Source organism: Melampsora larici-populina (genome assembly GCF_000204055.1).
Source record: "Melampsora larici-populina 98AG31 unplaced genomic scaffold MELLAscaffold_31, whole genome shotgun sequence".
Taxonomy (NCBI): domain Eukaryota; kingdom Fungi; phylum Basidiomycota; class Pucciniomycetes; order Pucciniales; family Melampsoraceae; genus Melampsora; species Melampsora laricis-populina.
This window is the reverse complement of record NW_006768795.1, coordinates 711,738-739,664: the sequence shown is the minus strand read 5'-3', so window position 1 is coordinate 739,664 and position 27,927 is coordinate 711,738. Positions and strand designations below refer to the sequence as shown.

The 27,927-nt window shown below is 40.6% G+C and overlaps 7 protein-coding genes across 7 annotated transcripts; 4 read left to right on the top strand and 3 right to left on the bottom strand.

The window, feature by feature from the left end:
• Positions 1 to 1,252: 1,252 nt before the first annotated feature.
• On the bottom strand, positions 1,253 to 3,160 carry MELLADRAFT_108736 (uncharacterized protein; the record flags this gene model as incomplete). The annotated part of the gene is made up of 7 exons (XM_007412501.1): positions 1,253 to 1,525; positions 1,558 to 2,072; positions 2,096 to 2,334; positions 2,511 to 2,598; positions 2,641 to 2,683; positions 2,817 to 3,039; positions 3,066 to 3,160. 7 exons carry the CDS (start codon positions 3,158 to 3,160, stop codon positions 1,253 to 1,255), a joined length of 1,476 nt encoding a protein of 491 aa, XP_007412563.1.
• A 2,662-nt stretch (positions 3,161 to 5,822) lies between these two features.
• MELLADRAFT_37591 (uncharacterized protein) lies at positions 5,823 to 9,935 on the top strand (the record flags this gene model as incomplete). The annotated part of the gene is made up of 2 exons (XM_007412554.1): positions 5,823 to 5,901; positions 9,319 to 9,935. Coding segments are annotated over 2 exons (696 nt in total), but the record flags the coding sequence as incomplete, so codon positions are not given.
• A 2,493-nt stretch (positions 9,936 to 12,428) lies between these two features.
• MELLADRAFT_56751 (uncharacterized protein) lies at positions 12,429 to 13,984 on the top strand (the record flags this gene model as incomplete). Its single annotated transcript, XM_007412555.1, has 4 exons — positions 12,429 to 12,803; positions 12,925 to 13,016; positions 13,118 to 13,214; positions 13,287 to 13,984. 4 exons carry the CDS (start codon positions 12,495 to 12,497, stop codon positions 13,641 to 13,643), a joined length of 855 nt encoding a protein of 284 aa, XP_007412617.1.
• Positions 13,985 to 15,230: 1,246 nt separating this feature from the next.
• On the bottom strand, positions 15,231 to 15,994 carry MELLADRAFT_123730 (uncharacterized protein; the record flags this gene model as incomplete). The annotated part of the gene is made up of 5 exons (XM_007412500.1): positions 15,231 to 15,256; positions 15,343 to 15,402; positions 15,507 to 15,611; positions 15,682 to 15,768; positions 15,880 to 15,994. 5 exons carry the CDS (start codon positions 15,992 to 15,994, stop codon positions 15,231 to 15,233), a joined length of 393 nt encoding a protein of 130 aa, XP_007412562.1.
• A 1,849-nt stretch (positions 15,995 to 17,843) lies between these two features.
• Positions 17,844 to 19,198, top strand: MELLADRAFT_89633 (uncharacterized protein; the record flags this gene model as incomplete). Its single annotated transcript, XM_007412556.1, has 6 exons — positions 17,844 to 17,883; positions 17,958 to 17,985; positions 18,044 to 18,103; positions 18,167 to 18,461; positions 18,524 to 18,617; positions 18,696 to 19,198. The coding sequence occupies 6 exons, from the start codon at positions 17,844 to 17,846 to the stop codon at positions 19,196 to 19,198; spliced, it is 1,020 nt and encodes a 339-aa protein (XP_007412618.1).
• A 4,497-nt stretch (positions 19,199 to 23,695) lies between these two features.
• On the bottom strand, positions 23,696 to 24,434 carry MELLADRAFT_124134 (uncharacterized protein; the record flags this gene model as incomplete). Its single annotated transcript, XM_007412499.1, has 5 exons — positions 23,696 to 23,721; positions 23,806 to 23,865; positions 23,969 to 24,073; positions 24,147 to 24,212; positions 24,317 to 24,434. 5 exons carry the CDS (start codon positions 24,432 to 24,434, stop codon positions 23,696 to 23,698), a joined length of 375 nt encoding a protein of 124 aa, XP_007412561.1.
• Positions 24,435 to 26,393: 1,959 nt separating this feature from the next.
• MELLADRAFT_89632 (uncharacterized protein) lies at positions 26,394 to 27,504 on the top strand (the record flags this gene model as incomplete). Its single annotated transcript, XM_007412557.1, has 2 exons — positions 26,394 to 27,319; positions 27,420 to 27,504. 2 exons carry the CDS (start codon positions 26,394 to 26,396, stop codon positions 27,502 to 27,504), a joined length of 1,011 nt encoding a protein of 336 aa, XP_007412619.1.
• Positions 27,505 to 27,927: the final 423 nt, after the last annotated feature.

Sequence of the window (27,927 nt, the reverse complement as noted above, 5' to 3'; positions counted from 1 at the left end):
ACACGAAGATGGCCACGATAGAGAGAGCCTGCACGTGTCCGAGTTCCGTGGGTCATCACCATCGTCTAAAACGCTTCTGTGCCTGCAACCTTGAGCTCAACATGGCTTGGTCAAGCGGAGGTTTTAAGAAGCGTTCTTAAAGACCTTGACGACCAAAGCCCTCACCTGGTCAGCTTGGCCCGGAGGCGAAGCTCAGCCGGATTCTGGAAACGGTCATCCGTCACTTTGGGGTGTAAATTTACGACCCGACCCTTAAGTTGGCAGTGCTGGTCCAGAGACGGGTCGATTCTATTTTGTCGGCCTTCACAAACCAAAGTTGGCCTTTTTTTTTTTTTTTTTTTTTAAAGTGCGAATTTGCTTGATTGCATGTTACACTATCTGAACATTACAAAGTGGAGACTAGTACACCAGAAAAGTAAGTCATCTAGTCGAGTACAAGAATCAGAGGTGCCTGTTAATCTAAAAGTTGGCCTTGTGATTCTGAACCGAGCACCAAGCAGCAAACGGTCATCCGTCACTTTGGGGTGTAAATTTACGACCCGACCCTTAAGTTGGCAGTGCTGGTCCAGAGACGGGTCGATTCTATTTTGTCGGCCTTCACAAACCAAAGTTGGCCTTGTGATTCTGAACCGAGCACCAAGCAGCAGGTATGGGTTCAGCAAGATTCAAACGTAGCCTCGGAGGGTGTTCAACGACCTTGGAGTGGTTTTGTCCTGTGTTATCAGCCAGAGATGACAGGACCATTTTCTCGCATTTGATCATGGTGTGCGTTGATCGTCATTTTAGGTGCCAAACAATGACTTTCAGACGTTGTCTCTCAATTCTCTGCACCAGGTTTAACCTGTCTGGTGTCTCCTAGTAGTGGTTTTGGCCTTGTCGCAGTATGACTTGTTTTTGCATTTTTCCTTTGTGCAAGCATCAACCTCATCACAAACATGACCTCACAACAATGGATTGAAGCTATATGCAATCGTCTGAATTGGACATTCGACCGACGAGGACTCAAAGCAGAAGACATGTTTTTTACATGTGGACACGGAGTTTCTATTCCCACAAGAAATTATCAGGAAAAAAGGCTATGAGATATATATATATATTAGAGATGTGTTATGATAATAAAAAGACTGTTACAGTAAATCTGCAATAAATACTATCAAAGTCTGATCGCTCCATGTGAGTCTGACATATGGACATAACTCCAGAAAGAGCATTGAATAATGTGAGATAAAGTAAAATAAAACAAATATAGAGACTAAAATTGAAATACAATGCCTCCTTGCGCGGTTGGGTATAGGATATTGTAAGGCCCTCTTTTGGTGTGATATATAGAATCAAGTTGACCCTCTGAGGCATGGATAGGCGGAGGTAGCGGGGCGGAAGCGCGACGGAAAGGATACCGTCGAAGAGATGTCCATGTTGTCCATCCTAATGCTATAGCTTTACTGCGGATATCTCGATCCTGACCTGGAGCTGGCAGCGTAGTAAAGAACGTAGGCTGATATACGGGCATTTCAGTATTTTTAAGCTGATACAGATAGGAGGAAAATTTCAACGAACCCAATTGCCTACTCCTGAGGAAGAAAGAAGCTGCATTTCTAATTCTGGGCGCCTAAAGGCTGGTGCTGTTGGTGCCACATTGTATTTTCTTCTGTTCAGGGTGTAAAGGAAAGTGACAGCATATGTAGGTGTGGTGAGAAGTCGAAGAGCGGTAAAAATGCCAGTGGCTTTAGGAAAGCGGGGGTCGAACTCGGTACCGTGCATGGCCACCACAAGTATAAGCAGAGAGAACATCAGGATTGCGGTGAGAGAAAATGATGTGAGTATCGTAGTAAGGAGTCGGCTCAAAAGCGGAGCAGACGGGCGACCGGTGCTTGGCAAAAGATTAAGGGTTTGGGTAAGAGGTGAAAGTCCAATTCTACAAGGGGGCCCGGTACCGTGTGATGGTAAGATAGTCTGATGAAGCTGACTGTGACGAGGTCGTCGCAAATGTGACAGGATAGTCATTGCGATGCCGATATCTAGCAAAAGGGAGCTTCTGCTCAGAGAGACATCCCTATTAGCCTGCGTACTGGCTATTGAAAACAGAAAAGTGAACCCACATTAGCCAGAGGAAGGTCATCCTCGGGCACAGGACCTGAGACAGTCATTGAAAAAGGTTCAACGGTCTGCTGCAAGAAATTAAACAGGAAACTCCGGCGTACTGCACCGTCAAACCAGTCGGTCGGTGCTAGCCCAATTATAGCACGAAAAAATGTGCTGAGAAATATGATTGCCATCAGAATACCACACCAAAGGATCAATAGTCTTTTTCGAACTGCAACACAGTAAGCAGAGCTGAAAACAACCAATTTATTATTGATTAGTGTTCCGAATAACTAGCAAGGCTATGCGATTAAGAGTGACTCAACTAGGCAAAATATGCGCTGCATATGAGCTGGCAGATTCTGCACAATCACAAATTTGGATCAGACACGTGTGAAATAGACCAGATGCGTTGAAAAAGCACAAACCCGCAAACTAAAGCCACTGCATCATCTTGCCATGGAATATCACCAAAACCTGCAACAGAAGCGAGCAGGGTTTGATCAGGCTGGTGATCTGTGAGGTCCAGATATATATTGTCTCTCGGAGAAATCATACCTCCTGGAGGGGTCTCGTTTGCGACCAAACGAAGATAAGTAAGCTATTAAAAGTTGCATCAAATTGAAATGGAGTGGATGCGTCAGTACAAGACTTCACTCAGCGCCTCAATCATGAGACCTCAAGGTATGAAGGAGTGCAAAGAGTGGAAATGTTCTTAGCGCGGAAAAACATACATCCATTGATAAAAATAACCCGACCACCGTGGTGGCTACCACAACAATCACCGAGGCTCGGATCCTCGTGCAATCTCGAGGAAAACCGTGAAAGTATTCGACTGCCAATGCAACACAGATTCCTGTGACAAGTGCACTATTCACACGTCCGATGTTTGCGTAATAGATCAATACGAGGGCTTCAGACTTAGTGGCTCGTACTTGTGAATAAGGGAAATATATTCTAGGTTTTTATGGCTTCAGACTTACGAGATAGGCGTACCAACGGCGTATGCTGCTCCCCAAGCACCCCCAACGTCCGAATGATACTCCAGAATACGTTCTCTTATGATTTGCTGGGCCATATTGGGCCTTTACCCTTCAACAAGCTCGTTAGCTGATTCAATTGAAAAGAGAAAAATGTCCGGTGATTTTTGATGAGTTTTTGGAGGTGTTTTTTCCCAAGAAGGACACAAGACTGCTGTGACCAAAGTGAGAGCTTTTAACGATCAACTCGGGGCACCCTGAGTTAAGAATCGGTATTGTAAGATTTTTTCAGCAGTGCTCAGATACCACAGATTGAAAGCTCGAACCCCGGCAGAGATGGTTGAGATTTGGCCACTGAGCTAATTGAGGATTATGAAGCTCTGATGAGATATTGGATGTGAAGAAATGTATAGCAGATGCTGGGCGTCAAAATAGACTTGAAGATTATCGCCAAAGCTATATTTGCAATAGATGAGATAAATTCCTTATGTCTTCAATGATCCAAATCCTAGAGTAACGAGTCTTTGAGAGTTATTATCACCCTGAAGGAGGGCGGGTCACGTTTTGCAATGGAGGAGATTATGTAACTTGATGGAAGGCGTATGTCCCTTTGTGAGCCCGTCTGTTGGTATTTTTCGAACGAGTGATCCCGATGACTTCAAGAACCTTGTCGGTGGAAAAGATAGAATGCGATGTTTGCGCTTAGAAAGAGCACAAGAGGAATTTGGACGCGGAGAAGTGCTGTATACTATTATGGAGGCGATGGTCCGGACGCCGTGTCCTTTGAGGCCGAAGATTAAGCTCGAGAGTGTCAGACCTTGCCGGCGGCTCTACCAAATGAGGCGGAAGTAAGTACGAGCTACGGCTCGAACACATTTACACATTCCAAAGTTCTTGATCAAAGCGAGACCATCAAAGGTTTTTGGCCGTCTGGGTGGAGATTTGATGAAATACGCTTTCCCCGTTCAACTTCGAAAAGACAGTTGCTCTGCTTTCCGTGTTTGCTTGGAAGTAGGTGATAATTGGAGGACGATGCGGATCACAGTGATTTGTTAGGGGTAACGGCAAGAAAGAATGTATCTGGGCCGTTCCGGTGACTTTTTAAGTGCAACGCAGTGCAACAAAAACGAGAAGGAGAGTTATGTGTTCTGGACGATGATTCGCCTGGAGGATCGCGCTAAATAAAAAATCTCCGACACATCTAGCTGATTTCTAAGAAGATGCTACTTAGCATGCATTGGTTACGTCAACTCTTGGTCCTTGAATGAAAACATAGGGTACCAGTAAAAGGTGGAGAAGCTACATCTTGAAGAGGGGAAGATTTCTACGGCTAGTCGCTGTAACTTGTCTGGGACCCACAGTCTATCGCGCTTCCCCTCTCGCGCTTCGGCTCATTCGATTGTCCTGGCTCAAGCAAGTTGGAAAACCGATATCCTTCTCTTGTGTTCACGTAAAGATAGTAGGTGGACTATAAATTGGCAGTCGATTGATTCCCCCCTATCAATCTGAACGTGAGACAAATAGACACAGAAAGAGCTGCCACTTTCGAGAGACGAAGATATGTATGCATAAGTTATAACTCAAATCATGTCAGTGGCACACGAGATTAGCTTATTTTGTGTTAAATACTTGTGAAGAGTTTCGACTTATCAGATAACGGCGTAGCTGAGACACGTTCCGATACTGCGTCTAGCCTGCAATGTATGTGTCCTTTTGGCCTATGTACATCCTGATCCCATGAATTTGTTCTTTGGAGCTCTTCCGGAGTATACAACGTGACATGCTCTTGTTGATCAGCGTCGCAACGTCGCTTCACAGCAAAAACCGGCCTTCAGCATCGAGCCAACAAGTTATCCTGCCAATGTTGATGCGCTTCTTATGCAGATGGATCGCATCAGATCCGGATACATAGTGCAGTTCAGCCTGGCTTCACTGGTGTTATAGAGCCGTGATAATGTTGTTCAAGTGATGATGCTACTTGAGAGCAAAAATTGTCTGTTTCGTCGTTCATTGCAATCGCTTTCGAATGAAGAAGTCCTTACGTCCACATTAGCCGTGCTGTGCTTGGCGCTCGGTAGGCCGGTTCTTGGACTCGGCCCACGTGTGATGTGCCATTCGTGCCACGATGGCACAACGGATGATTCTATTTGAGGCAAGGATGTCAAGTTGCGGTTTCCCCAGGCCCAGTTTCACCTGGAGCTCGAGATAGCCTTTGCACAAAAATCTGTCAGAAAACCCCACAGGAGCTAAGGGTCGAAACACCGTCTCTGCACAAAATGCAATACATTTGCGTTCAGTCATTGTCAAGCTCCAGGCTGCTGCAGAAACTTGCCCAATCTCAGCAAATCGGCGGGGAAATCGAGGAAAGCTGTTTGAAACCTGCATGGAGTCAGTATGACTGATCTCGAAAGTAAATTTGACACGGCTGGTTTGTTATTTTCAAGAACAGTGCTGACCAAGATATGGAAAAGGATCAAAAATCCTCAACGAAAATCGAGGGGGACCTGATCGTCTGGCCGCCGGGCGGTGACGCTCGATTTTCTGCCGAGCCCGAACGTCACCTCACAACTTGAACTGAGCCCCTCACGAGCGCGTTCGCCGCGCCCTTTCGAAGTAATTTTTCACTCACTCATGCACGTTGACAAACCCCCAATGTCAAGTTGCGTAAATATCCCAAATTCCTAACATCCAATAATCGAAGCTCTGGGCCAAGCCAACCGATCGATCACTACCATCTCCAGGGCTTTACAAAATTGCAAGACCCTATTGGAGGAGTCGGACCCTTCTTTACCTCCGCTCCATCGAGTCATCTTGCAAAAGGCGCCATACTGTAAGGTTAGTGGTACATAACTGTTTGCCATTGATGATGGTCAAGAAGGGACCCCGAAGAGTGATATTCATTCTCCATAGTAAAAGTATGTGGCAATGAAGTCTGTTTTCCAAAGAGAGCCCTTCATTTTCAGACAGTGATTTCGGCAACTTTGGTCAGAGCTCTCAATGAAGCAAGGGTCTGGTGAAGACCCACGGGAAAGCTGTGTATACACAAGCCTTCTTCGTTTCTCGTCTTTAGAGTCGAAAGGAGCCAGACATAGTGACGCCGGAGGTGGACCTGAATCATGCTAGAAGCCATTCAAAACAGATGTTATCCTTATTGTGAACTCTTTCAATCCCCCCCTCTCCGCCCCAATTCAACTTGTGTTCATATTTCTACGGACTCGTTTACAAACCCTCGGGCACTTTCTCTTTCACCCTATCAATCCTTTTTGAAACACTCAACCTTTCAAAAAGCATACCAGTCAAATCTATTCAAATGACTTCTTCGTCTCAATCCGATTTGCACACGCGACTTGCACCTATCAAGGTTTTATTCGGTTTACTTCTCATGATTGGGACTCTTTTAGACGTTCAGGCCGCGGGAAAAGCACCCGTCACCAGCACAGCGGCCAGTAACACCAGCTCACCGATTGAGGCTGCACTGGTTTTTATGCCTAACTACCTCCAAGTGGGCTATGCCGGTATGTGTCAATATCACTACTGATCTCCTCGACATCTCCCCAAACCTTCGGGCGAAGCATCTGTTACTTACGGAACAATTTCTCTTGATTGAATTTATCAGCTGTCAAGAATTTTGGGGGATTCCATTACAATTGCCTGACAGATTCTTGCCATGTGGCTAAAAACGAAAGCAGTGCCAGTGCGTTGCAAACCTCTCGGTCATTCCTTTCGATTTTCCTCACGCTCACCCATGAATTCTCCCTTCCAAAACAGAGGTCTTGGGAGCTTTGACGTTCAGAAATTGCTCTCAATACTCTTCGACCATGGGCACGTCTGCCCTGTTGCCGGCCAAGGTCGACGTCTTGCCAGTTCACCTCACGTCATTTTACTATATCCAAAAGTTGAAAACCCCCATTGGAAAAATCACTGAATGGCCCCCTCGAGTCGGTAAGTGTTTTATACTCATTCAATCCGTTGACCGCCGCAGAATTCTGAGATCGAAGGCTAAGGCTAAGCGATATTTTTTGCCCCTTTTCCCGACCGTTTCATAAGATGTCGTTGGGTATAACACTACCACTAAGGATCACACCGTTTCAGCAAGTCACTACTTCCAATGTCCTCTTTCAGTCCCGGACAACTTAGTCAGACCATGTAAGTTTCATTTTGGTGCTTATTTCCTCGCATGGCCGCTGACATCATCAATCTATAACTACAGGGTGCTTTTCGTGTACTCATAGCACGAACACTACGTTCTAGGAAAGCAAATCTCAAAAAATATAGTTCATAAGATGCGCATAGTCAATACCTTTATGTTACTCTGGACAGTAGCCGCATTCTCCCTCTCAAGAGGCGATCTGTACTTGATCTAATGGAATCACTCCTTCTTCGTTTATTTTGTTCATTTTCTTTCTCTTTCAATTGACAGCACGCACTGTGTGAACAGCAAAGACCGTATCAAAAAATATATTCATTTTGAAAATATGTTCGAGAGTGAAAAGTGTAAGAGTTCTGACCTAAAAACAGTCAAAAGTGGTGCAAAACTGAGAAAGTCTGTTATTGCATCATTGATGCAAGTGGTAGATGTCACAAAGACGTTTAGTCGTGATCTTTTACATTGACTTTCAGATAGAATTGCAAGAATTGACATTGAAAGTATCAAAACAAATGTAAATGTTGAATACCCATCAAAACCCAAAATCATTGGCAATGGACTGTGATCGATGAGTGTGTCTTCTGGATTAGGAACTCTAGCCTCAAGGTTTTCCACCTTATCCGCTCCCCAGAACCTCCAAAGGCTGTTCTGATTATTGCCAACAACTTCAATTTTGGTGACAGAATTGAAGTCTTAAGGCTCGGTATGGTGTTTTGTGCCGCGCCCATAACCTGATCATTTTTGTTAGGAACGGTGTCTGTAACCAGTGCCTAGGCCCTGCGGTTTGGGGAGGAACCATCAAGTGCTAACTTATGTAACGTCAGTGTGTGCATCAAGCAGCATCCGATCGTAGACAATAGCACTCAAAGTAACTATGCAAAACATACCTATTTTGGTGGTCTTTTGGCAGGGGATTTTATCGTAAGGTTTTTCTACATTTCATTATCCCTACAGAAATTACATTTTGAATGCGTGTTTTGCAAAATATGCATGTGTGCATAGTCACTTTGAGTACTGTGAAACATACATGGGGCTGAGACCCTCCCACAAACACTCGGGGTTGTAGTGCCGCACCTGCACGAATCCTGATGAATCACATACCACGGAGTTATCTTGTAAAAAAATCCTTATCAGAGGTAAATGTGACAAGCATGATGAAAAAACTTTAACAAAAGTTGTAAGGTTCAAACAAGTTCAAATTGATGATGTATACTACATAGGTGAATCTTTCTTTTTCATTCAAGAATTCTTATCAAGTTTTTTTATTGAAGCTTGAGATTTCATTGATCAGATAAATAGATTCAATGGAGTTCAAACAGGCAACAAAACTTGAGAATCTTTCCTGCTTGATGGTCTCTTGAACAGGCACTTCTGTACCAAGCATCAATTGAACCAGTGTTGCAGCAGGTGGGTGCGCCGCCCGATGTTCGAAGCGCGCTCATGACACGCCTTTCGGCGGGGGTTGCCCTTTGGGACCCCAATGTGAAGAGAATCAGTTCGAGATTGAGTGATAAGGAATCAACTTTGAAGATATCAAAAGAGCCATGTTGCCATTGGGGGTTGGTTGGTTTAACAATCAACTTTAACTTTTCACTTGAACAACCCAATCAACTCTCAAAGTAAATCCATCAAACACAAAGAACTCGATCAAATCATCATTCACGAACCTTCGAATTATCATCGATCAAGATCTCTCTATCCAAACGAAAACTACTTTGTATTAATTTTTCAAAGATGTCAAATATATCATCAAAACTATCAGCGAATCTAACCAAATTAATCAAAAAAGATATTCCATTAAATTTAACAAAATCAAAACATTTTAATCATTCATTTAAGTCTTATCTAAATGAACTTGATCAAATTGCAAAATCACAAAAACTTAAATCAAACACATGGATGATTTTCACAGTTACGTCTTGTTGATTTCTTCAAAAAAAACCCATGATCAAGGGATTCTAAACAAACCGTTTGTTTTATCTTTCATACAGTCAGCAGCATTAGTTTCATTGAATTGTCCAGATGCATTTCATCCATTCTGGCAAACCATCCGAACCCAACTAAAATCCAAATCACAAGACCCATCTTCCTTCCAAGAATCACTAAAAGAATCGGCACTATTAATACGAGAAACGAATTTAAAAACGATTTCGTTTATCGGGATTGCAAAAGCTATTAATTCACTTGGATCATTTTACTCGACTTTAAAAGAAGATGATCCAGAGACTCTTTCGAATCTATCGACTATAAATCAAAGACGTGTTCCAACTTCAATTGAAGGAAATTACAAAAAAGCATTACAATTATGGAAATCGATTTACACACCTTTTGATGAGAAACTTATCCAGAAACTGTCCAGTTTTCATCCTGATTTACCAATTCATATTTTACATTCACATTACGGAGCATTATTATCAGATCCAATCAATTCAAATGGTCCGATCGGAAGAATTGGTACAAGTTTAATTGCCGTTTCTACACTTCGATCTGCAGGAAAGTTAGGTCCTCAATTAACTTCTCATGTTTTTGGATTAAAGAAATCACTTGATGAAATCAAACGTGGTGAGGTTGATGGAATTCAAGAACTTGGAACTGGTGTTGAATGGTTGGTTTCTGATCTTGGGGTTCAATGGGTTATTGAGTCGGTTGATAAACTTTCAAAGATTGTGGAGGTTAGTCAACTTGAATTACAAGAATTGGAAAATCTACCTAAATCTAAATTATAGAAACTTATTGAGAATTATAGTAATAAAGAGTTGAGATTGAAGTTGATTGATGAAGAGAAAATGTTATGATCAATTATTGAAAGAAGTTGTGTATTTTTTGATTTTTTGGTTCTATACCTTGTTTTCTTAAATTAATAGATTAATTCATGAGATGGTTTGGTAATTATATAGACCAGAGTGAAAACAAGACAGTCGTTGGATTTAAATCAAGATGTTGAATCATTCCCTTGTACCTTTCCTGCCATTGTTTTGGGTTTTGAGTCAAGAATGAGGTTATTTTTGTGCCTGCTGCTTGAGAATGTGTATGATCCTGTACCAATCATGGACTGCTTCAAATGCTTCATGGTGTTCCAGCTTACAAAGTGTCAGTGTCAGTGCATCTCTTTCTCTTAGTTTATCTGACACGGTTGATGTTTTGCTTATCCTCTAATCACCATATCTATTATGGTGTGACACATCAACTTGCACACACAAAAGACATCTTGTAGAGGGTGGATAGAGCCTTCATATGTGTCTTGGGATCCTAAGAAATACAGACCCTTGTCAAGGTCCTTAGACAGACAATGCCATTTGGACCTACAGGGGCACCTGGTTTCTTTCAATATTCCATCTAAGATATCTTGAAAGGCTACATTGAACTCAATGTAGCATCATATTATGATGATATCCTTTACACAGGAGTGGGAGTGTACCATCAAGCTTTTATCAAGGAGGTATTGTTCATTTGTCTTGATTGAGGGTGTGTGTTGAAAGACAATCAAGACTTCAAAATCAGTCAGGTTATGCTTTAGCTTAAGTGTATGAGGTAATTCTAGAGTGATGTAATAATGTTGATTATGTTTATTAATTAATCATTGTTCCATGAATGCCCTGATTTGTAGTATAGTTGATACTGTGTCAAAGGCTTGTGAATTTCAACCCAAACCTTCAAAGTGAATGTTCTTGCTCAAAACTCAACATTGGATTACCCAAAATCAATGAATTTTTATCAAGTTGAACAGAAAGATGGTGTTTTTGAAAATTGAAATCAAACAAATAAGGCTTGATCAACAACTGGAAAGCAAGATGTGATGGGTTAGTAGAAACAGGAAGGGGGTATCATTTTTTGAATTTATCAAAAGGAAAAAAGACTCCCTTTTTTACTAAGAAACGTATAGCCAAGTTGGCCGCAGCAGACATGATGGTGATTCTTGGTACAATTGAAAAGCAACTTTATTCATATTTAAAACAGAAAAGCACAGACAAATATTTAGCCTACATCATGTAAATATCCTTGTAGCATGTTGACATGCACATACACAGGTCTTTCCTTAGACCCAGTGAATACCCATCAAAGAGGTACCATAACAGACACATCTTCCCCTTATCAACTGTGACATTGACAGTCAGTTGACTCCAGATGACAACACAGGAAAATCCTATCAATAAATCACTATTCACAAAGGGTGCTCAACAACACTCTCAATCTAAATCCAAGCAAAATAATTTCAGATTTATTTCAAAACTCTCTGTGTGTGCATGTTGGCCTGTTACATGGATATTTACATGGTGCTATGAAGAATGAGTTGAGACTGCTTTGGCTAAACATGTGGACACAAACATTACACAGTGCTTTTCAAAATCACATTGCAATTGAAGTATAATTGCTGTGCAAAAAAAAGCCCAACTTTTGTTCCCTTGGATCATTGGAAAAGGTCTTAACTTACAAAAAGTTCAGAATTGTGGAAACTCACATAGCAACTGGCGGGACCAAGAACTAAGATGAGATGAGGACCAAGAAATGGTCATACAGGTAGCTCCTACCTTTTGAATATTTAGATGAATGATACCAGCTTTGAGGTCAAGATGAATGCTCAATTTTCACCAGATACCTTGAGGTTTTTGGTTGTTTGTTTGTTATGCAGCCAAGGTTTAAATTCCAAATGGTATACCTCACACCCTATTTGAAAGTTGTGTGGATGAGGTTTTGAATGTGAAAGCAGATTCAAGAGATCGGATTGAAAAGTGACACGATTTTCCTCCTGAAGTGATTAACTCCTTTTCTTCAGATTCAGAAGTATCCAGGTGAAGACTACCACCAGGAGTGATGGATGAGGTTTTCTTTGATAGACAGAACATCTGTTGTTGATTGTTATTTTTCATAGAACTTTGTACGTATACAGATTTTAGTTTGACTTTATTTTATTTTCAAAATTTCTTGTGTTTCCTTTCAGTGGGAAAAACTTGATTTGTCTGCCTCTAAGTTTTGTTTCTCAGCATTAAGGACGATTTCGATTTAGTTCCATCTCAAGCTAACAAACTCGTTGACAATATCAATTTCAATTAAAAGTCGATCAAATCAAAATCAAATCAAGCAATCCACCACCAAAAAGAACAGTACCACTCGAAACACCTTGTTTTTCCGAATACATGGCTCCACCTTGGCTTATAACCGGTTTAATAACGATTTCATTAATCCTCATCATCACCACTCAAATCATGTCAACAAGCACGAAACCTCCATCAACAATACCGAAGCTAATCCTTCAAGCGATTTCCAAATCCACCAAACCGTCTACCATGCTCTCCTTAATCATAGGTTCATTACTAGCCTCAAGTCTTTTCAGTAGTCGATCACGTTACTACTTACGAATGATTTCCTTCGTATTCGGATTGTTTGTGGGATCTCTTACGGGTGTGGTTTCGGGTATCATCGTCTCACTCGTTAATCCGGATTGGAGAAAAAACATTCAATGGCTTGTGGCTCGTACGTTTTATGGTTTGGTTAGTCCTTTGATTGGTTGGGAATTCATCGTTGAAGGTGAAGAGTATTTAAATGGTTGTTATAATGGTGAATCTAATGTATTAGTTGGAAATCATCAAAGTATGGTAAGTTCAAACCTTTTTTTTTTCAATTCAAACCCGTTTTTTCTTGTTTTCTTTCTTCTTTTTTGGTTTGAGTTTGAGGTATTTGATCTGGTTTGTGCTTTTTTTTGGGTTGAACATTTAGATTGATATTTTTTATCTTGGAAGGATTTTTCCTAAAACTTGTGTGGTCATGTCAAAAAAAGAAATCAAATACGTACCACTCTTAGGACAATTGTTAAGTGGATTGATCAACTTTTTGTAGAAGATATAGAAAGAACAAGAAAAATTGACTCATCTTGAATTTTTACGTTGGTTTGTACATTCGAAAATAATAGTATGTCATTATCTAAAGCAGTTTTTGTTGATCGACATAACCGATTAACAGCTATGGAAACTTTTAAACAAGTAGGCTTAGATATGAAAAAACACGGCGTAAGTCCAACCGAATCCCTAGCCCAAATACTCTTCCAAACTAACCCCAAACGCTTCTCAAAAATACCTTAGTTAAACCTCTTCATCTTCCCAGAAGGCACCCGATCAAATGCCCAAACCCCAACCCTTCTACCCTTCAAAAAAGGAGCCTTTCATCTTTCCCTCCAATCAGGTCTTCCCATCATCCCAATCATCTGTGAAACATACTCTACAATCTATTCATCTAAATCTCATCGATTCGAACCTGGGAAATTGATTTTAAAAGTCTTGGAACCTATCAAAACTTCTGGTGTTAAAGAATTCGAAGGAAAAGAAGGTGTCGATAGGCTTTGTGAATTGGTTAGAACACGTATGTTGGATGGGTTAATTGAACTTAGTCAGAGGGATGGAAGTGTGAGTTCGAGATGTTTGAAAAGGTCTGGGTCTTGAAACCAAAAGAAGACTTTTAGTTGGAATTGGAAACACTTTGAAGAAGGTTTAGTTTTTCTTTTTTGGTTCGGTGAATTTGCTTGAACAATTTAGTACTAGAGAAACCTATTTTTATAAAATTCTTGAAGTCGGTCTTCTCTTTCTATTTTTCTTAATTCTTTTGTTTTGTTAGTTGTTATGTTTTTGGTATAAGTGTGTGTGTGTGTGTTTGTGTTTGTGGCAGGGGGAGGAGTATGGGTAGATGTTTCTTATTATTTTATAGATCTATAGAAAATAAATCGTAATTGTAAGTTTATATGGTGTGTGTGTACAAACATACTTGATTTGTTGTCTTTGGAGTTAGAGTGATCAAAACCAAAAGATCAAGTTGTGAAAAATTGCGGAGTTTGTAAGTTTTGGTTCCGGTTGGGGTTAGAGATTCATTAGATCATAAGATTTAGTTGAACTTGTTTAAAGCTGTTAGATGAGATTCAAATAATGTTAAGTCACTTATTTAAGACTGTTGTGGAATAAATTCATGTTGTTTGAATACAAAAATGAGCTCTTTGGATGGAGAATTTTCATATTCATGTGTGCAAGACTCATTGGAATATCTAGCAATGAAAAAAAAAATTATAAGCAGTATAAAAAGCTATATATATATATATATGTGTGTGTGTTTGCAGTCTTGGAACAAAAGTAAGGGAATTGTATAGTTCTAAGATCCATTGGATCTTGATGGCTATTACATGTTAGATCTTGTATCAACTCCAAAAGACCTTGGTGTGCTCAATCAAGAGCTCTTTGAAGAGTATAGTCTTTTTATCATTTTGTGAAAGACTCCTTGATTGGAAATATGGATGTTAAACAGCCTTCAGTGCCATTATCAAAATTTATACATATGGTGTGTGTTTCATTTGAAATGTTAAGATGATCAAGAAAGTAAGCAAATGTAGTACTGGGATTGATTGGAGCCTGAGGGCTATTCTATGTCAGGTTTTGTATTGACTTGGAAAGACCACAATGTGCCAAAAAATGAGCACTTTGAATTTTTCTGTTGGAATTCTTTTGTGAAGGAATCTTTGATTGAACATCTGATCACGAAAAAATTTTCTAATAATAAAACCTCAACATGTTCCTGTGTAACGTTATAATGATCCAGAAATTCATAATATCCACTTCTCCTAGTAACAAATATATAAAATCTTGAAAAATGATACTCATGATCTATTGAAAATCTGTTTCAGGTAATGTCTGCCTTGGTTTTCAGACAATGTAATCTCTGGCAGAGGAAGAAATACCCATTGTCAAATCTAGCTCCAAGGTGGCTCTTGCGATGTCTCAACACTAAGCAATGAGGTGACAGGTGTGATAGTATACAATGCATATTTTTTTAACAAATGATATTTACAGCCAGACTTCTGCGCAGACATATTTATCTGGCATGAAAGATTGGAGAGAGATATAGTCCTCACACGCGGATTTTGAGGGGTTACTGCTTATGGTCGCACAATCAGGTTTAGGATCAAATCGAATAACTGCAGGGATTCCTTTTGAAAATTGATAGGATGAGCAAATCATTTCTTTCAAGGGACTTTTCAAGCTTCTCTACGTTGATTGACAGTTATCACAGACTACATCATTGCAAAAAGAAACATTAGGTTAGTTAAATCAGATTAGGGTGGAGTGAGGTTTACAACTGATATTCGCGCAAGCTTACCGATAGGTTTCCATTTTTGACACTTGACGATAAAGTGATACGGGTGTTGAGATCGACAATCTGGACAACCATCAAGGTAAGACTTCGTGATCAGTGTCATGATCTAGGCGCACGTCTACATCCAGCTTTGGGGGAAGAGAAGATGATTATGTGCTTGAACGTACGTATCTGGCCATCGGGCGTCGTGCTGTAGAATTCTTCACACTTCAATACACGGCTGGGAGAAATAGCTGGCGCATTCTGGCCGGGGTCTGGCGTACAGCGCGATACTATGAAGAAAACAGAATATCATCAGTTCTGTTCTGGTTGACCTGAGCTAGCTTTCCTTCTATAACTTACTTTCACCATGATCCTGGATGTTACAACCGCTCATAGGGCAATTGTAGTAGATCGCCTTGGCGCCTTGGCCGTGCGAAGCTTGACAAACTAGAAATGACAAACAACAGACGGACAAAGAAGATCTCAATAAGTTCAAAATCTATCACACTAATGATTTATCCATCAGGAAACAACGAGAGCTCGGAACAGTCACTCAACCATGCTTGGTATCGGTACCAGACTTGTATCCAACGTTGCAACTTTCGATCGAGAAACACAAACTGGAGCTGATCATGATCGCAAAGATGGAGACTTGTAAAAGCTTGGAAAACATTTTGGTAAGGCTGAGGTTGTGATCTGGAGGAGATTGTACGTGTGATAAAAAGTTTGATTGGATTGTTATGAACAAAGGTGAAAGATGAGTTGGAAATGGAAGGCGTCACAGGGCAGATAATACGAGGGTAAGGAATAGGATTTATATGTGTGGTCCTTTCGGAGATCTTCTACTAGAGAGCAAATGGAGAGTTACTAATCCCTTTTCGATCCCTTTTCGGAGTCTTCCCTACGGTACTCTGAGTCTCGTTACAACAGGGTCTTTACCCTTCTTCCCCTCACTTTACGCTTTGCCACGCGTAGGCGCAAGGGTCAGCGGCGCAAGCGTAGCCAAGTTTTTAGGAAGACAATAATGAACGGACAAGGCGCAATTCTTGAAGTGTTGAATATTTTTTTGAAAGTGTGGTTCAACATCGCACAGAAGTCGACACGAGTTCATTAACCTCAAGATTTTTTGTTTTGAATGTCGGAGTACCCTGAATTGAACTCTTGATCACATTGGGAGAGACTCTTGAAACAGTCATCAGGATTAGTGATGTTGAGCATTGAAGGGTAGAGTCAATGGTAGTTTGAAGGATTCAATCCGAGCCCAGCATTGAATGTGTGCAATGTTAGAGTAATACAGAAAGTAAGGCTCTACAATAGTTCTGAGATCCATCAAACCTGATTCCCAGTCCAAGTGTGGCTTAAATCAAACCCAAGCTGTTTAAGAAGCAAAGCCTTGCGTTTTGCATATCACAACTGGCTTGATCTGAGATATCATGCAAATCAATAATTAAAAACACGGATGTGAAATGGTAGATAAAATTTGTGGAAAAGGGAGAAAAAGTTTACTAGATCAACTTATGATTTCGATACCATGTTGCAAATGCAACATGGCTTCTCACACAGTAAGATTCAGGAAATGTCGAATTATTACAATAATTCCAAGGTGGCAGGCACGGTGTAAATTTTCTGACATACTTGAGTACATTGTTGAGGGAAGATAGACTCAGAAAAGATATGATAGGTTCAAATGATGTAATACTTCATTTCGATTGGGAGGTGAAGGCAAGTGTACTTTTTTTGATCCAAAAATTCACGGAAAGGGATTTTATTTCAGTCAAATCTTTGACTTTTTGGATGTTCCATTTAAACTCTGAAGGTTTTTTTATTTCTTATAAGTTTCAGACCTTTACTCGGTTTTCTCCTCATACGATATTTTTTCTTCTCTGCTTTTCTGTTCTATGTCTCTTTTGTTTGTTAGGAGGTGGTTTTTGTGTGTTGGCCTGTGTCCTCCCCATGGGAGCTGATTTGTTTTTCGCTCGGTTCTCGTCTTTTTAGTTCCCACACCGCAATGCCACCTCTGTTCGCGCCACTGCTTCGCGTACACCAAGCTGTCTATGAGGCACGCCCCAAAACTGAGTGCCATCTAGTCAACGTTCCGTGAACCTATTCCTGAACTCGAATGAGATAATTTGTTATTGTAGACTATGGTGTCCTTTCTTTTTCAAATCCATTTGAAAAGATTCAAAAACGAGCAGCTGCCATAATTCTTGATGTTCTTTTTGGTGCTTTATATCAAATCCAACAGCAGTTCATGATGAGAACTTCTGTGTCAAGCGTGATGATGAGATCTAGCAGAAGCAACTCGAGTATAAAAGGGTCAGCAGAAGCAGCCTGTTTCATCCCTCATCCGCTCTTCACCACTAGCCTTTTGCCTATCCTTTTGGTTTCCAATCGCATCTGGTAAATACCTACCTTTCTTTTCTCAATAGCTCCTCACGCTATAGACCTAATATTATTTCTTTTGATCGTAGTAATTTTTCCGATCCCTTCATCCCTCACTCATTAATCCTGAACCAACAAAGATGCATATTTCCTTCGCTTATCTTGGCTTTGTGCTTGCTGGTGCGCCCCTCTTTTATCGTCTACATTCTCTTTCAGACTAAACTGATGTCTTATCCTATTTGAACCTTTCTTAGCATCCGCTGCTGCCAGTTCGCGTCATTTGTAAGTCATGCATTTGGATTCCGTTTCATGAGTTGATGCTGACTTTGTCTATCTTTAGGGCGAGAACCGACACAGTTGCTCGATTGAGCGTTCGCGGTGAAGAACAGGCAGGCCATAAGTCAGTTTGAATCTTTCTGGCTCAGTAGAGCTATGTCACTGACTATCACTTATACTTCCATAGAGACGATCTCCAGATGAAGTGTTTCGGTGGTTGTGGTGGTCTTCCTCCACCTCCGCCAACTTCATGCTGGAATGCCCCGGTTGTCTTCCACGGCGGCCAAGGTCTACCACCAATGAACACCTTCTTTTCAACTGTTCAAAGCTACACTGTAATCACATCCAACACCGTCAACATCTGGAACGGTGGCATAGACCCGCAAACCATCTTACTTCAGTTCCAAATCATGGTAACCAGTCTTTCAACTCTGTTCTCCACTTTACAAGGCGGATGCTCCTTCCAGGGAAATCCTCAAGTGGTAAGTTTTCCCTTCATTTCGCTTTGGGAGTGCAGCTGTTGGCTAACCCATCTTATTTCTAGTTCATCTCCACTTTTGCCCCAATGATCATCCAAATCCAAAGTATGATCACAATTATCACCACTCAATGTACTGGTAATATTGGTGCCTTCCAATGTAAGTACCCGTCCTGCTTTCCTCCTTGAACCACATGAGCTCACGTCGGATTCTAAATTACCATTTTTCCAACATCAGCCTCCTTTGCCGTTCTATCGGTTTTGGTGCAATCAATCATTGGTGTGGCAATCAGCATGCATGTTGAAATTCAGCAATTCTTCTCAGCCTGTAATTTCAATCCACAGCTCTGGTCACCCCTTGGCTTCCCAGTTGATAGCTGGATCCACGGAGTTCCAGGTGCATTCCCCGGAGTTCCAGGTGCATTCCCCGGAGGTCCAGGTGTGATCCCCGGAGGTCCAGATGTATTCCCCAGTGTTCCAGGTGGTTTCCCCGGAGGTCCAGGTGGTTTCCCTGGCGGCGTACCCAGCGTAGGCCCACAAGTAGTTCCAGTACCTGGAGGTCACAACGCCTGCTTCCAACCACTCAGTCTCCTTGATACATTACTCCATGTCCTCCTTGTAATCCTTGAACCTCTTTTCCAAGGCCTTGGTGCGCTCTTGCAAGGTGTCGGTCTCCTTGTTGCAAATCTTGGTGTCGCCGTGGGCAGTCTTCTTGATGGTGGTCTCCTTGGTTTGATTTAGAGTCACAATATTTTGTTCATATTGTTGTTTGTGCTCCCTTATGTATGCAGGGTTGCCCTGAGTCTGTTTTCTGTTGTTTCTGTATGTGGCCTACTTCTTGTGCACTTTTATTCTTTTGTTTGTGATACCTAAAGAATAACAATGAATGTGGCTTTACGCCTCTCCCAATATTCTCATTTGCATTCTCATTATTGTGACAAGACCTCACCCCCAGTTCCTTGCACTGAGTGTCTTTTGATAAATTCATGGATAGGTGAAAGAAATTTGTGGGAATTTCAAAGATATTCATTTATAACTCTTGTTATATAAATTCCAATGAAATTAAACTGATAAAAATATAACCAAAATGTGTATTTTGATCAAGTCTCACTTCAGTGATGACTTTTCAAATGAAAAACAAAAGTGATACACACACTTGAAAACAAATTCTCAAAACAATACATAAAGCAATTTTCATATAGAAAAAGAAAAGAAATGTATTTTACAATTAGATATAAAGAGGTCCAAAAACCCACTAAATAAATATTTAGAAGTGGAAAAAGATGGATCAAGTTCACAACAAAACCAATGAAGCAAAGAAGAAATCATGACACTGCAAAGTAGGTAGAACTTCATTTATTTGGAAGTTCAATCCCATTTAAATCCTCAAGAATTTTTTTGAGATTATTATCAAACCTAGTGTTGATCACATATTTATGCTGTAGATCACCACTCAGAAGATTTTTCCAAGATTATTAGTCTTAGTTAGGATGTCAAATTTGATGAGTGATGAGTTCAAAGATGATACTTCATTAGAAAAATTTAGTTCTTGATTTGGTATGTGTTTTGGATGACAATTTCTTGGTTAGAGGATAAGTTGATAGCATCTATAAAAGGGAAATCAAGTAAATTTACTAAAAATGCCCTAATGTGGTAACACAGGGTTGGATTCATCAGTCCTAAACCAAAGTGATGCCTCTTGATACAGATATCAGAGAGATTCCTGAGTCCAAAAACTGCAGAGATTTTGACAACTGTGAGTTGCAAGAACAATGCTTTTGACCAAGATAAATACTATCCCAAGATCAGCAGTAGTAAGTGAGAAGTAGTTCTCACAAAGAGCCAGAGATTTTGAAGGTTTCTAGAAAAATCACTAGCTGGAAGGTAAGAGTTAATCTACAATGGGACTAATAGAGATTTAAGAACAATATTCAGGGGTTGAGACACAACTTCAAGACTTTCTTATCCTTTAGGTACTCTTTTTTCACACATAAATAATTCTATGGAAATTGGAACTATGTTGGGTTTTACACAATAAGTAGGTGGGATTTGAGTAAGAGAATGGTCTGTAAAAGAAAAGTGGTCTTGGAAACAAGTGTCCTTTCTCTCTGGTTCTGAGATGGAGCACCTTTTATATCAATCTCTGTTGGACGGTCAGCTTGCAGTTCCAGGCAGTAGTATCTGTACCTTACATATGCATACTGAGGTTTGTCCTTGTAGGATATGGGGTCTGTGGTCCCTTTGAAATTAGTGGTAACTTGGGGGTTTGTTTTGTGATGTACACCTGTTTCTATATCTATTGGATTCTATCCCCTTTGGGTTAGTGATCCACACGTTTACAACAGGAATCTCCCTTCCAATATTCCAATTTCTTAGCTGGGTATTGATGAGAGGGATTTGAATGTTTTGAACAAGAAACATTCCTTCTCAAAGGAATTTCATTACATAGAGAACTGGATGACGGTAAAAAGGTAATAGTCACTGTTTGTTTTCAGTGCAGTGAATTATCCAAAGAAATTTTTATTGTCTTTTCAACTATTGGACTATTTTTGTGGTCTTTGAGACTAGACTCAAGGGTGTATATTTTATCTTTTATTATTGTCATTATAGTAATTATTATTTCTAGTGTTCTCTTGTCTATTGTAATTTGTCAGAGGTTGGGGCTGAAATAATAAGCTTTGATTTTGGTCTTTGAAATCAAACTCAAAGGTGATGAATTTTAATATATTTGTACTTCAATTTTTTAGTTATAATCAATATTATTTGTGAAGGTCTCTTGGCTTTGATGATGTCAAAGGGTGTTGGGGCTATGAAATAAAGAATGTGCAATGTCGTACAGGTTGTGCTGATTTGTCACATACAGGGACTGAAATTCAAGCAAAATAAAAAAACTCGATTGGTAAAGCGGATGGACCCGGAATTGCAGACTGTGTATGGGGTTCAGCAATGCTCCAATAATCCTGTGATATGGTGTGATGTAAGTAACAGACTTTCATGACCAAAAAACTGTTGACTTGATGCCAAGCTTGATGGGCTGAGACTTTTGTGTGTTTTGATTTCTGAATAAAATTCTGCCCTGGGCAACACACAACTGCACCTGATGCCCTGTCACAACAGCTCAATATGGAGCCAAACCAGCACAGCAAGGTCACTTTTGGCTAGTTATAAAACCTGGAAACATTGGGCTGGGCCCTAGAAATATCCACTCCAAAGTACTTTTTTTAAGATGAAGAGGAAAAAAATCCAAACACTGGTTTGAGGTTGATGTCCTGGGTTTATCTGAAACTGAAATAAACACTCAAAGCTTGTCTCAATTATGAAGACACTATTGACTCGCCAGAACTTCTGCTAAACAATGAAGACATTATTTTAATGATTTGACCTTCTACACCTGAGGACAAACAGCTATGTGAAGATATGCTCACTAAAGAAAATCCAATTTCTTCAAAGATATGTCACCACATTATGTTGGAGTAAATTGTGGATTGGTCAAAACCAATGAAGGTCAGGGAGTAGTATTCAGGTTAACTTAAGCTAGTGTAGTGAGGATGGTAAGAAATGCACTGTGAACAAATTAGACTTGATTGTGAAATTTGTGTGGTGGTTGCATGGTGCTCTGAAGACAATCACATCAGAGCCAGGAAGTATTTTTATTTCTCAAATCACCAAGGATTTAGATAAGAGGCTGGGTATATAGTTACACCCATCCACAGCTTATCACCCATGGTTGGAAGGTCCGTCAGAAATCTTAAACAAAGCAATAGACAAATACTGAATTACCAACAGGACAAGTGGGAAGCATCATTGCCAACTACTGAGTTTTCCTACAACATCAAAGACCACAATTCAATGGGAGTGTCTCCATTCAAGGCAGATTATAAACCTTAACTTAACCAAGTCCCTTGTGCAGAGGTTTAACATAGCAAGCAATGCACAAGGCACAGGTACTTGTAGCAAAAGAGTGAAATTTGACATGGAAGGTAATCAGTTTTAGTAGAGGCAATCATAGATTTCCAGCTCATCAAATTCTCAATTACCTATTTGTTTAAAAATAGGTCAGGGAGATGTGCATCCTTCTTCCCAAAATATCTTGCACTTCACAAATTTCAAAACAAAATTGTGGGAGAAGTTTTCCTTGAGAGGGAAACATTTTGAGAGCTGGCTGTGGCCTGTATGTCAACCTGAATTTCAATTCAACTGTACTCAATGGTTAAATTTTATGAGCACAATGCTTTCATTGTAAGGGAAACTTCTGCCTGTTTTTTTCAACATTTCTGAACAGAGGGATTTCTTCCTAGAAAGCAGGCAATTCTCCCTGACCACCTTTTGAAAATATAGGTAATCAGGAATTTGTTGAGCTGGAAATCCAAGATTTCCTCTACTAAAAATCATGACCTTCTGTGCCAAATTTCACTCTTTTCCTGCAAGTCACCTGTGCCCTGGGCATTGCTTGCAAACCCTTGGTTCAAGAGGACCAAGAAAAAGGGGGGTATTGGGGCAGGGCTCCGCCACTAGTAGAAGACCGGGATATTCTCTTACACAGTCAAGGGACATACAAAGTCCCGAGAAGCTTTAAAAATCTTGTGATTCTCATAATCCTTCAGCTGAGCTAACTGAGGAATGGGCCTAGTAGTATTGTCTTTCTACTTATAAAAAATATGTTGTCTTCTGTACCCGCACAAAAATATACAAACATGCTATTGCATAACTTTATACAATTTCAACAAAAACCCATCATAATGCATTGGAATATACATTTGGGCCTAGATGCATACAAAGTGGTGTATGCATATTTGTATAAATACCAAAAATTGTCTCCCCAAATTATGCATTAGCGGGGGTTTGACTGTAGGGAATGGATTTTGTATCTGTGGCACATGAAGATATCTCCAAACAAACACTCATTGTTGGTTATCATAATTATAAGATGGCTCTTACCGTCTGCTGACAACAAGCAATGAAGCATCAATTGTGGCAGTATACAATGCATTCCTTTATTGAAAATGGTATTGCAAGCAGGTACACAGGGCATTGCATGTACGATCATAATGATAAGCAGACATTCTCAGGTGGCATTGAGAGAGATATGGTTGCCGTACCCAGGATTTAAAGATTTTATTGTGCTACTTTGGGTCGCTGAATCAGGTTTGATATCAAATTGAATGACTGATGGAATCTTTCTTTTGGAGATTGTTGGGATGAGCAAATCAATTATTTCAATGAACTCGTCAAGCCTCGCTACACTTGTTCGCAGTTGTTGCAGACTACATGATTGGTCAGACAAAGATTAAATTAGCTAGATGAGATTAGGGTGGACTGAGGTTTACTGAATGTTTGCGCTAGCTTACCGACAGGTTGCCACGTTTTACACTTCACGATATAGTGGTACGGGTATTGGGATCGACAATCTGCACAACCATTAAGGGAAGATGCCATTCTCAGTCTCAAGACTTATGAGCAGGTCTAGGATAGGCGGGTTGACAAGCGAAGATGCTGTGTGCTTGAACGTACGTATCTGGCCATCGGCCGTCGTGCTGTAGAATTCTTGACATTTTAATACCTGGCTAGCAGAAAGAGCAGGGGCATGCTGGCCGGGATCCGCCGTACAGCCCTTCACTATGTATCAAAAAACAGGAAATCATCAGGTCTGTCTTTGGTAGCGTGACGGAGGTTCCCTTCTCTGCCTTACTTTCACCACCGAGACTACATGAGCTCATAGGGCATTTGTAGTTGCCGCCTCGCAAGACTTGACAAACTAGATATGACACACAACAGACGGGCAATCAACATCTCGATAAGTTCAAAAGCTGTCACATTCAGCAATCAGGGAACGATGCGCGCTCTGAATAATCACTCAACTGTGATCAGAATTAGTCCCAGTCGTATATCCACCATTGCAAGTCTGCCTTGAGATGGTACACAGACCCGTGCTAATCATGATAGCAAAGACAAAGACTTGTAAGAGCTTGGATGCCATTTGTGTGAGTCTGAAGCTGTAATCTGAAAGGTATCGTATTGTAAAAGGTTTGATTCGGTCGTGATGAACAAAGGTGATTGATGGGTTGGAACGGAGAGGTGCGATGGAGTCTGGAACCGCTACGCAGGGGGATGATTTTATGTAGTCCTATCGGAGATCTCCACCATATATTAGAGGTGGAGCAGGGTGGAGCATATACATAGACTCACCAATCCAGATTTGATGCACTTCGTAGTTCTTCTAGCGGTGCTCTCATCTCGATCCATTTTGTTCCAAGTTCAGAGAACGTTGTCTCTGGTCAAATCCATAAGCTTAACTAAGCCCCTCTCGGACGAGCGAGTAGTCGAGAGAGGGGCTTAAATGGGACTCGCGTTTCATGGCGGGAGAGCTCCAGAAATTAAGTACCTTTATGTACTTTTCTGGAGCTCTCCTCAAATACTCATTGTGGGATTTCTCAAGGTTCAGATATGTGTAGCTTCATGAGAAGCTACACAACCTCGTACCACTTTCAGCAAGATTTGTTGGAAGTAAGGGTATTCAAAACGGATTTCCAGTTTGTTGCAATGTGTAGCTGGCTATTTCAGACCAGGAGGCTGAAATGGCAGCTTCGTCGGAAACTACCAATTTCTTGACAAAACACCACAAGGGTTTCGTCTTCGTAAAAACAATAAAGGACCTCGCGCCACCGGGATAAGTGTCCCTCGATATCCAAGGGTTTTGATGAATATCTTAAGGGTTTTAGCTTTTATCCATTTCGGCGGCAGTTTCGGCAAAGGACCAAACATCCAAATCTCGGTGAAGGCCAGTACAGGCCTGTACTGGCATGCTTAGGCTGTTACAGGAGGACGTAAGAAACCATTTGCGCAACGTTTCCTGAAAGCGTCACAGCTCTCAGTTGTTGATGAAAGTGGTACGAGGTTGTGTAGCTCCTCATGAAGGAGAACATACCTGAACCTTGAGAAATCCTACGGTGAGGAATTGAGGAGAGCTCCAGAAAAGTACATAAAGGCACTTAATTTCTGGAGCTCTCCCGCCATGAAACGCGAGTCCGATATAAGCCCCTCTGCGAGGGCGCGGCGAACGCGCTAGAGGGGCTTAGTTAAGCTTATCAAATCCAAAAGAGAACCCTGATCCACCCTGATCACGCGCAGATAGATAGCCTACTTGTACAAAATATTCATTGACTGCAATGTGAAAAAAAACGCAAACGACAGAGTCATTTGTTTCCAGGGATAGGTCATGACACATCTGATCTCTTGGGCCCTTGTTTCAGCCCGTTTTCCTCCATATCCACTCCATTTGGAATTGCATCTTTATCATCTTTCCCATCACTTTACCGACGTGATCCATTAATTTCTTACGTATCAAAAAGCTGATCCCTTTTTTTCGCTCGCATGCGCTGATTGAATCGTTTGCCTTCAGTACCTCAGTACGCCTAGGAAATCTTTCCAAGCAGCTCACTTTGATCACTTATGAGTACGGTGGCTGTGAATCGCCGAATGCGTCAAAACAGCTCACAAGCTTTCAATGCATAACTCTAACATGAAACTCCCCCGAGAGCCGGAAGCAGTCAAGCTTGGCCGGAAGCTCTGTGGAGCCAATTCCGAGTCCAAGTGCGCCGCCGCCTCAGACGGCACTTTGCGCATTGGCACTGCCCATGTCTTCTCAGTCTGTATTCTGAGGCATCCGACTGAATCATTGGACTCTTGATCACGTCGAGAGAAACTTTTGTTACGGCGATCAAGCGTTGAGATGTTGATCATAGAGAGCTGGAGGCAAAGAGGTTGGAGAAAATCTGCATGTGCAGCCGACATTAAATACATGGTCGGGGCGGGCTTGTACATTACCCGATCACGGTACACTTCCTCAGCACTGTTTAAGCTCGATGAATTCCAAGAGATTTGATGTCGACCCAAGTCAAGATTAGTACAATAAACGATTTCGAAAGAAAAACTAAAAATGGAACAAGAAAAAGAAGAAGAAGAGGAAGAAGAAGATTTCATGTCAGATAAGTTTTTAATTCCAATCAATAATACTTCATCAACTTCAACTTTAACATATTCAGATAAACGTAAAAGAAAACAAATCGAATCATTAAACAAATCATATAAGAAATCAAGAGCTGAACAAGAAATCGAAGCAAGAGAAGAAGGATTAAGAAATGACTTGATTGCTAATCAATTCAAATCCATCAAAGAATCTGATTCAAAAGATCCATCGATTCCAACTACTACTCATTCCAAAGCAGTTCAAATGATGTTAAAAATGGGATTCCAACCTGGTAAAGCTCTTGGTAAACAACCTACAACCGAGCCAATCGAATCAAATCTTTCGAAAAAAACCACAAACTCTCAAATCCAATCACATGAAGCCTTCCCCAACCAAGCTAGTTCTTCACACAAACCATTAATCACGCCAATCGAAATCAAACTACGTAATGGTCGTGGAGGAATAGGAACCGAAAAACCTACGAAAGCACGTTATCAATTTTCGAAACCTCACCAAGATTTAAATGAAGATGAAATCAAAGCACAAAAAGAGTTTTTTGAAAAATCGAAATCTAAATTTGATATACGTAAAATCGAATCGAATCTATCTAAAGCTCGTAGAACTTGTCAAGAATTAGATTTACGTAATGGGATTGAAGAAAACGTTTTATGGCTTGATCCTTATTCTGATGAAATTCGAGATGAAGTCAATGGATTGGATACGGATGAGAAAAGGTTGAAGGGATTGAAAGATCCTAATGTGTTTGAAACAACTGTGGTTTCAACTGAAGAAGAAGAAGAAGATATATCTGATCGAGAAGAGAAGGCTTCCTGGCTTGCATTGGATTCTGCCAGTCGTTTAATACACACATTACGATACCTACGCCAAGAGTATTTGTACGTGCTTTCATCAATCTTTTTCAACTTGATCACAAAATGGTCACATGATGGGTAATGTTTTGCCTTTTTTTTACTTTCACCAATACTGGATAATTAGTTATTGTATATGGTGTGGTTGTCAATACGATTCTCTGGAAGAATTAAATCAAGAATGCCCTGGTGAAGATGAAGATGATCATTAAGTACTTTATTTTCTTTTACCTTTTTATTCACCTTTCTTTTTGATAAACAGGATTTTCATCAGTGTACTATAACACTCTCGACATGATATATCTCTGCAAATTATGTTGATCAATTTGATTCATTTGCAAAGGACAACAGTGATTTTTGATTTTTAGAGGATGGGTTTTATGGAAGATGTAGAGCACCAAGATCTATGTGAATAATGGTTTTATTGGTTTCTCTTGACTGCAAAATGAGGGCCAAAACTTGGGCTCCATGTGAGACCTGTACAAAAGGATTTTACTAAAAGCAGCCCCCCCATGTGAGGTTTGACTGCCCCCTTTTATGCTGTATTTCAATTCAAAATATTGCCTGTCGCACGATAGGGGGCGGTCCAGAGAGCTGATTAGAGCTGATTGCAAGTTTTTAGTGAATAAAGCGGG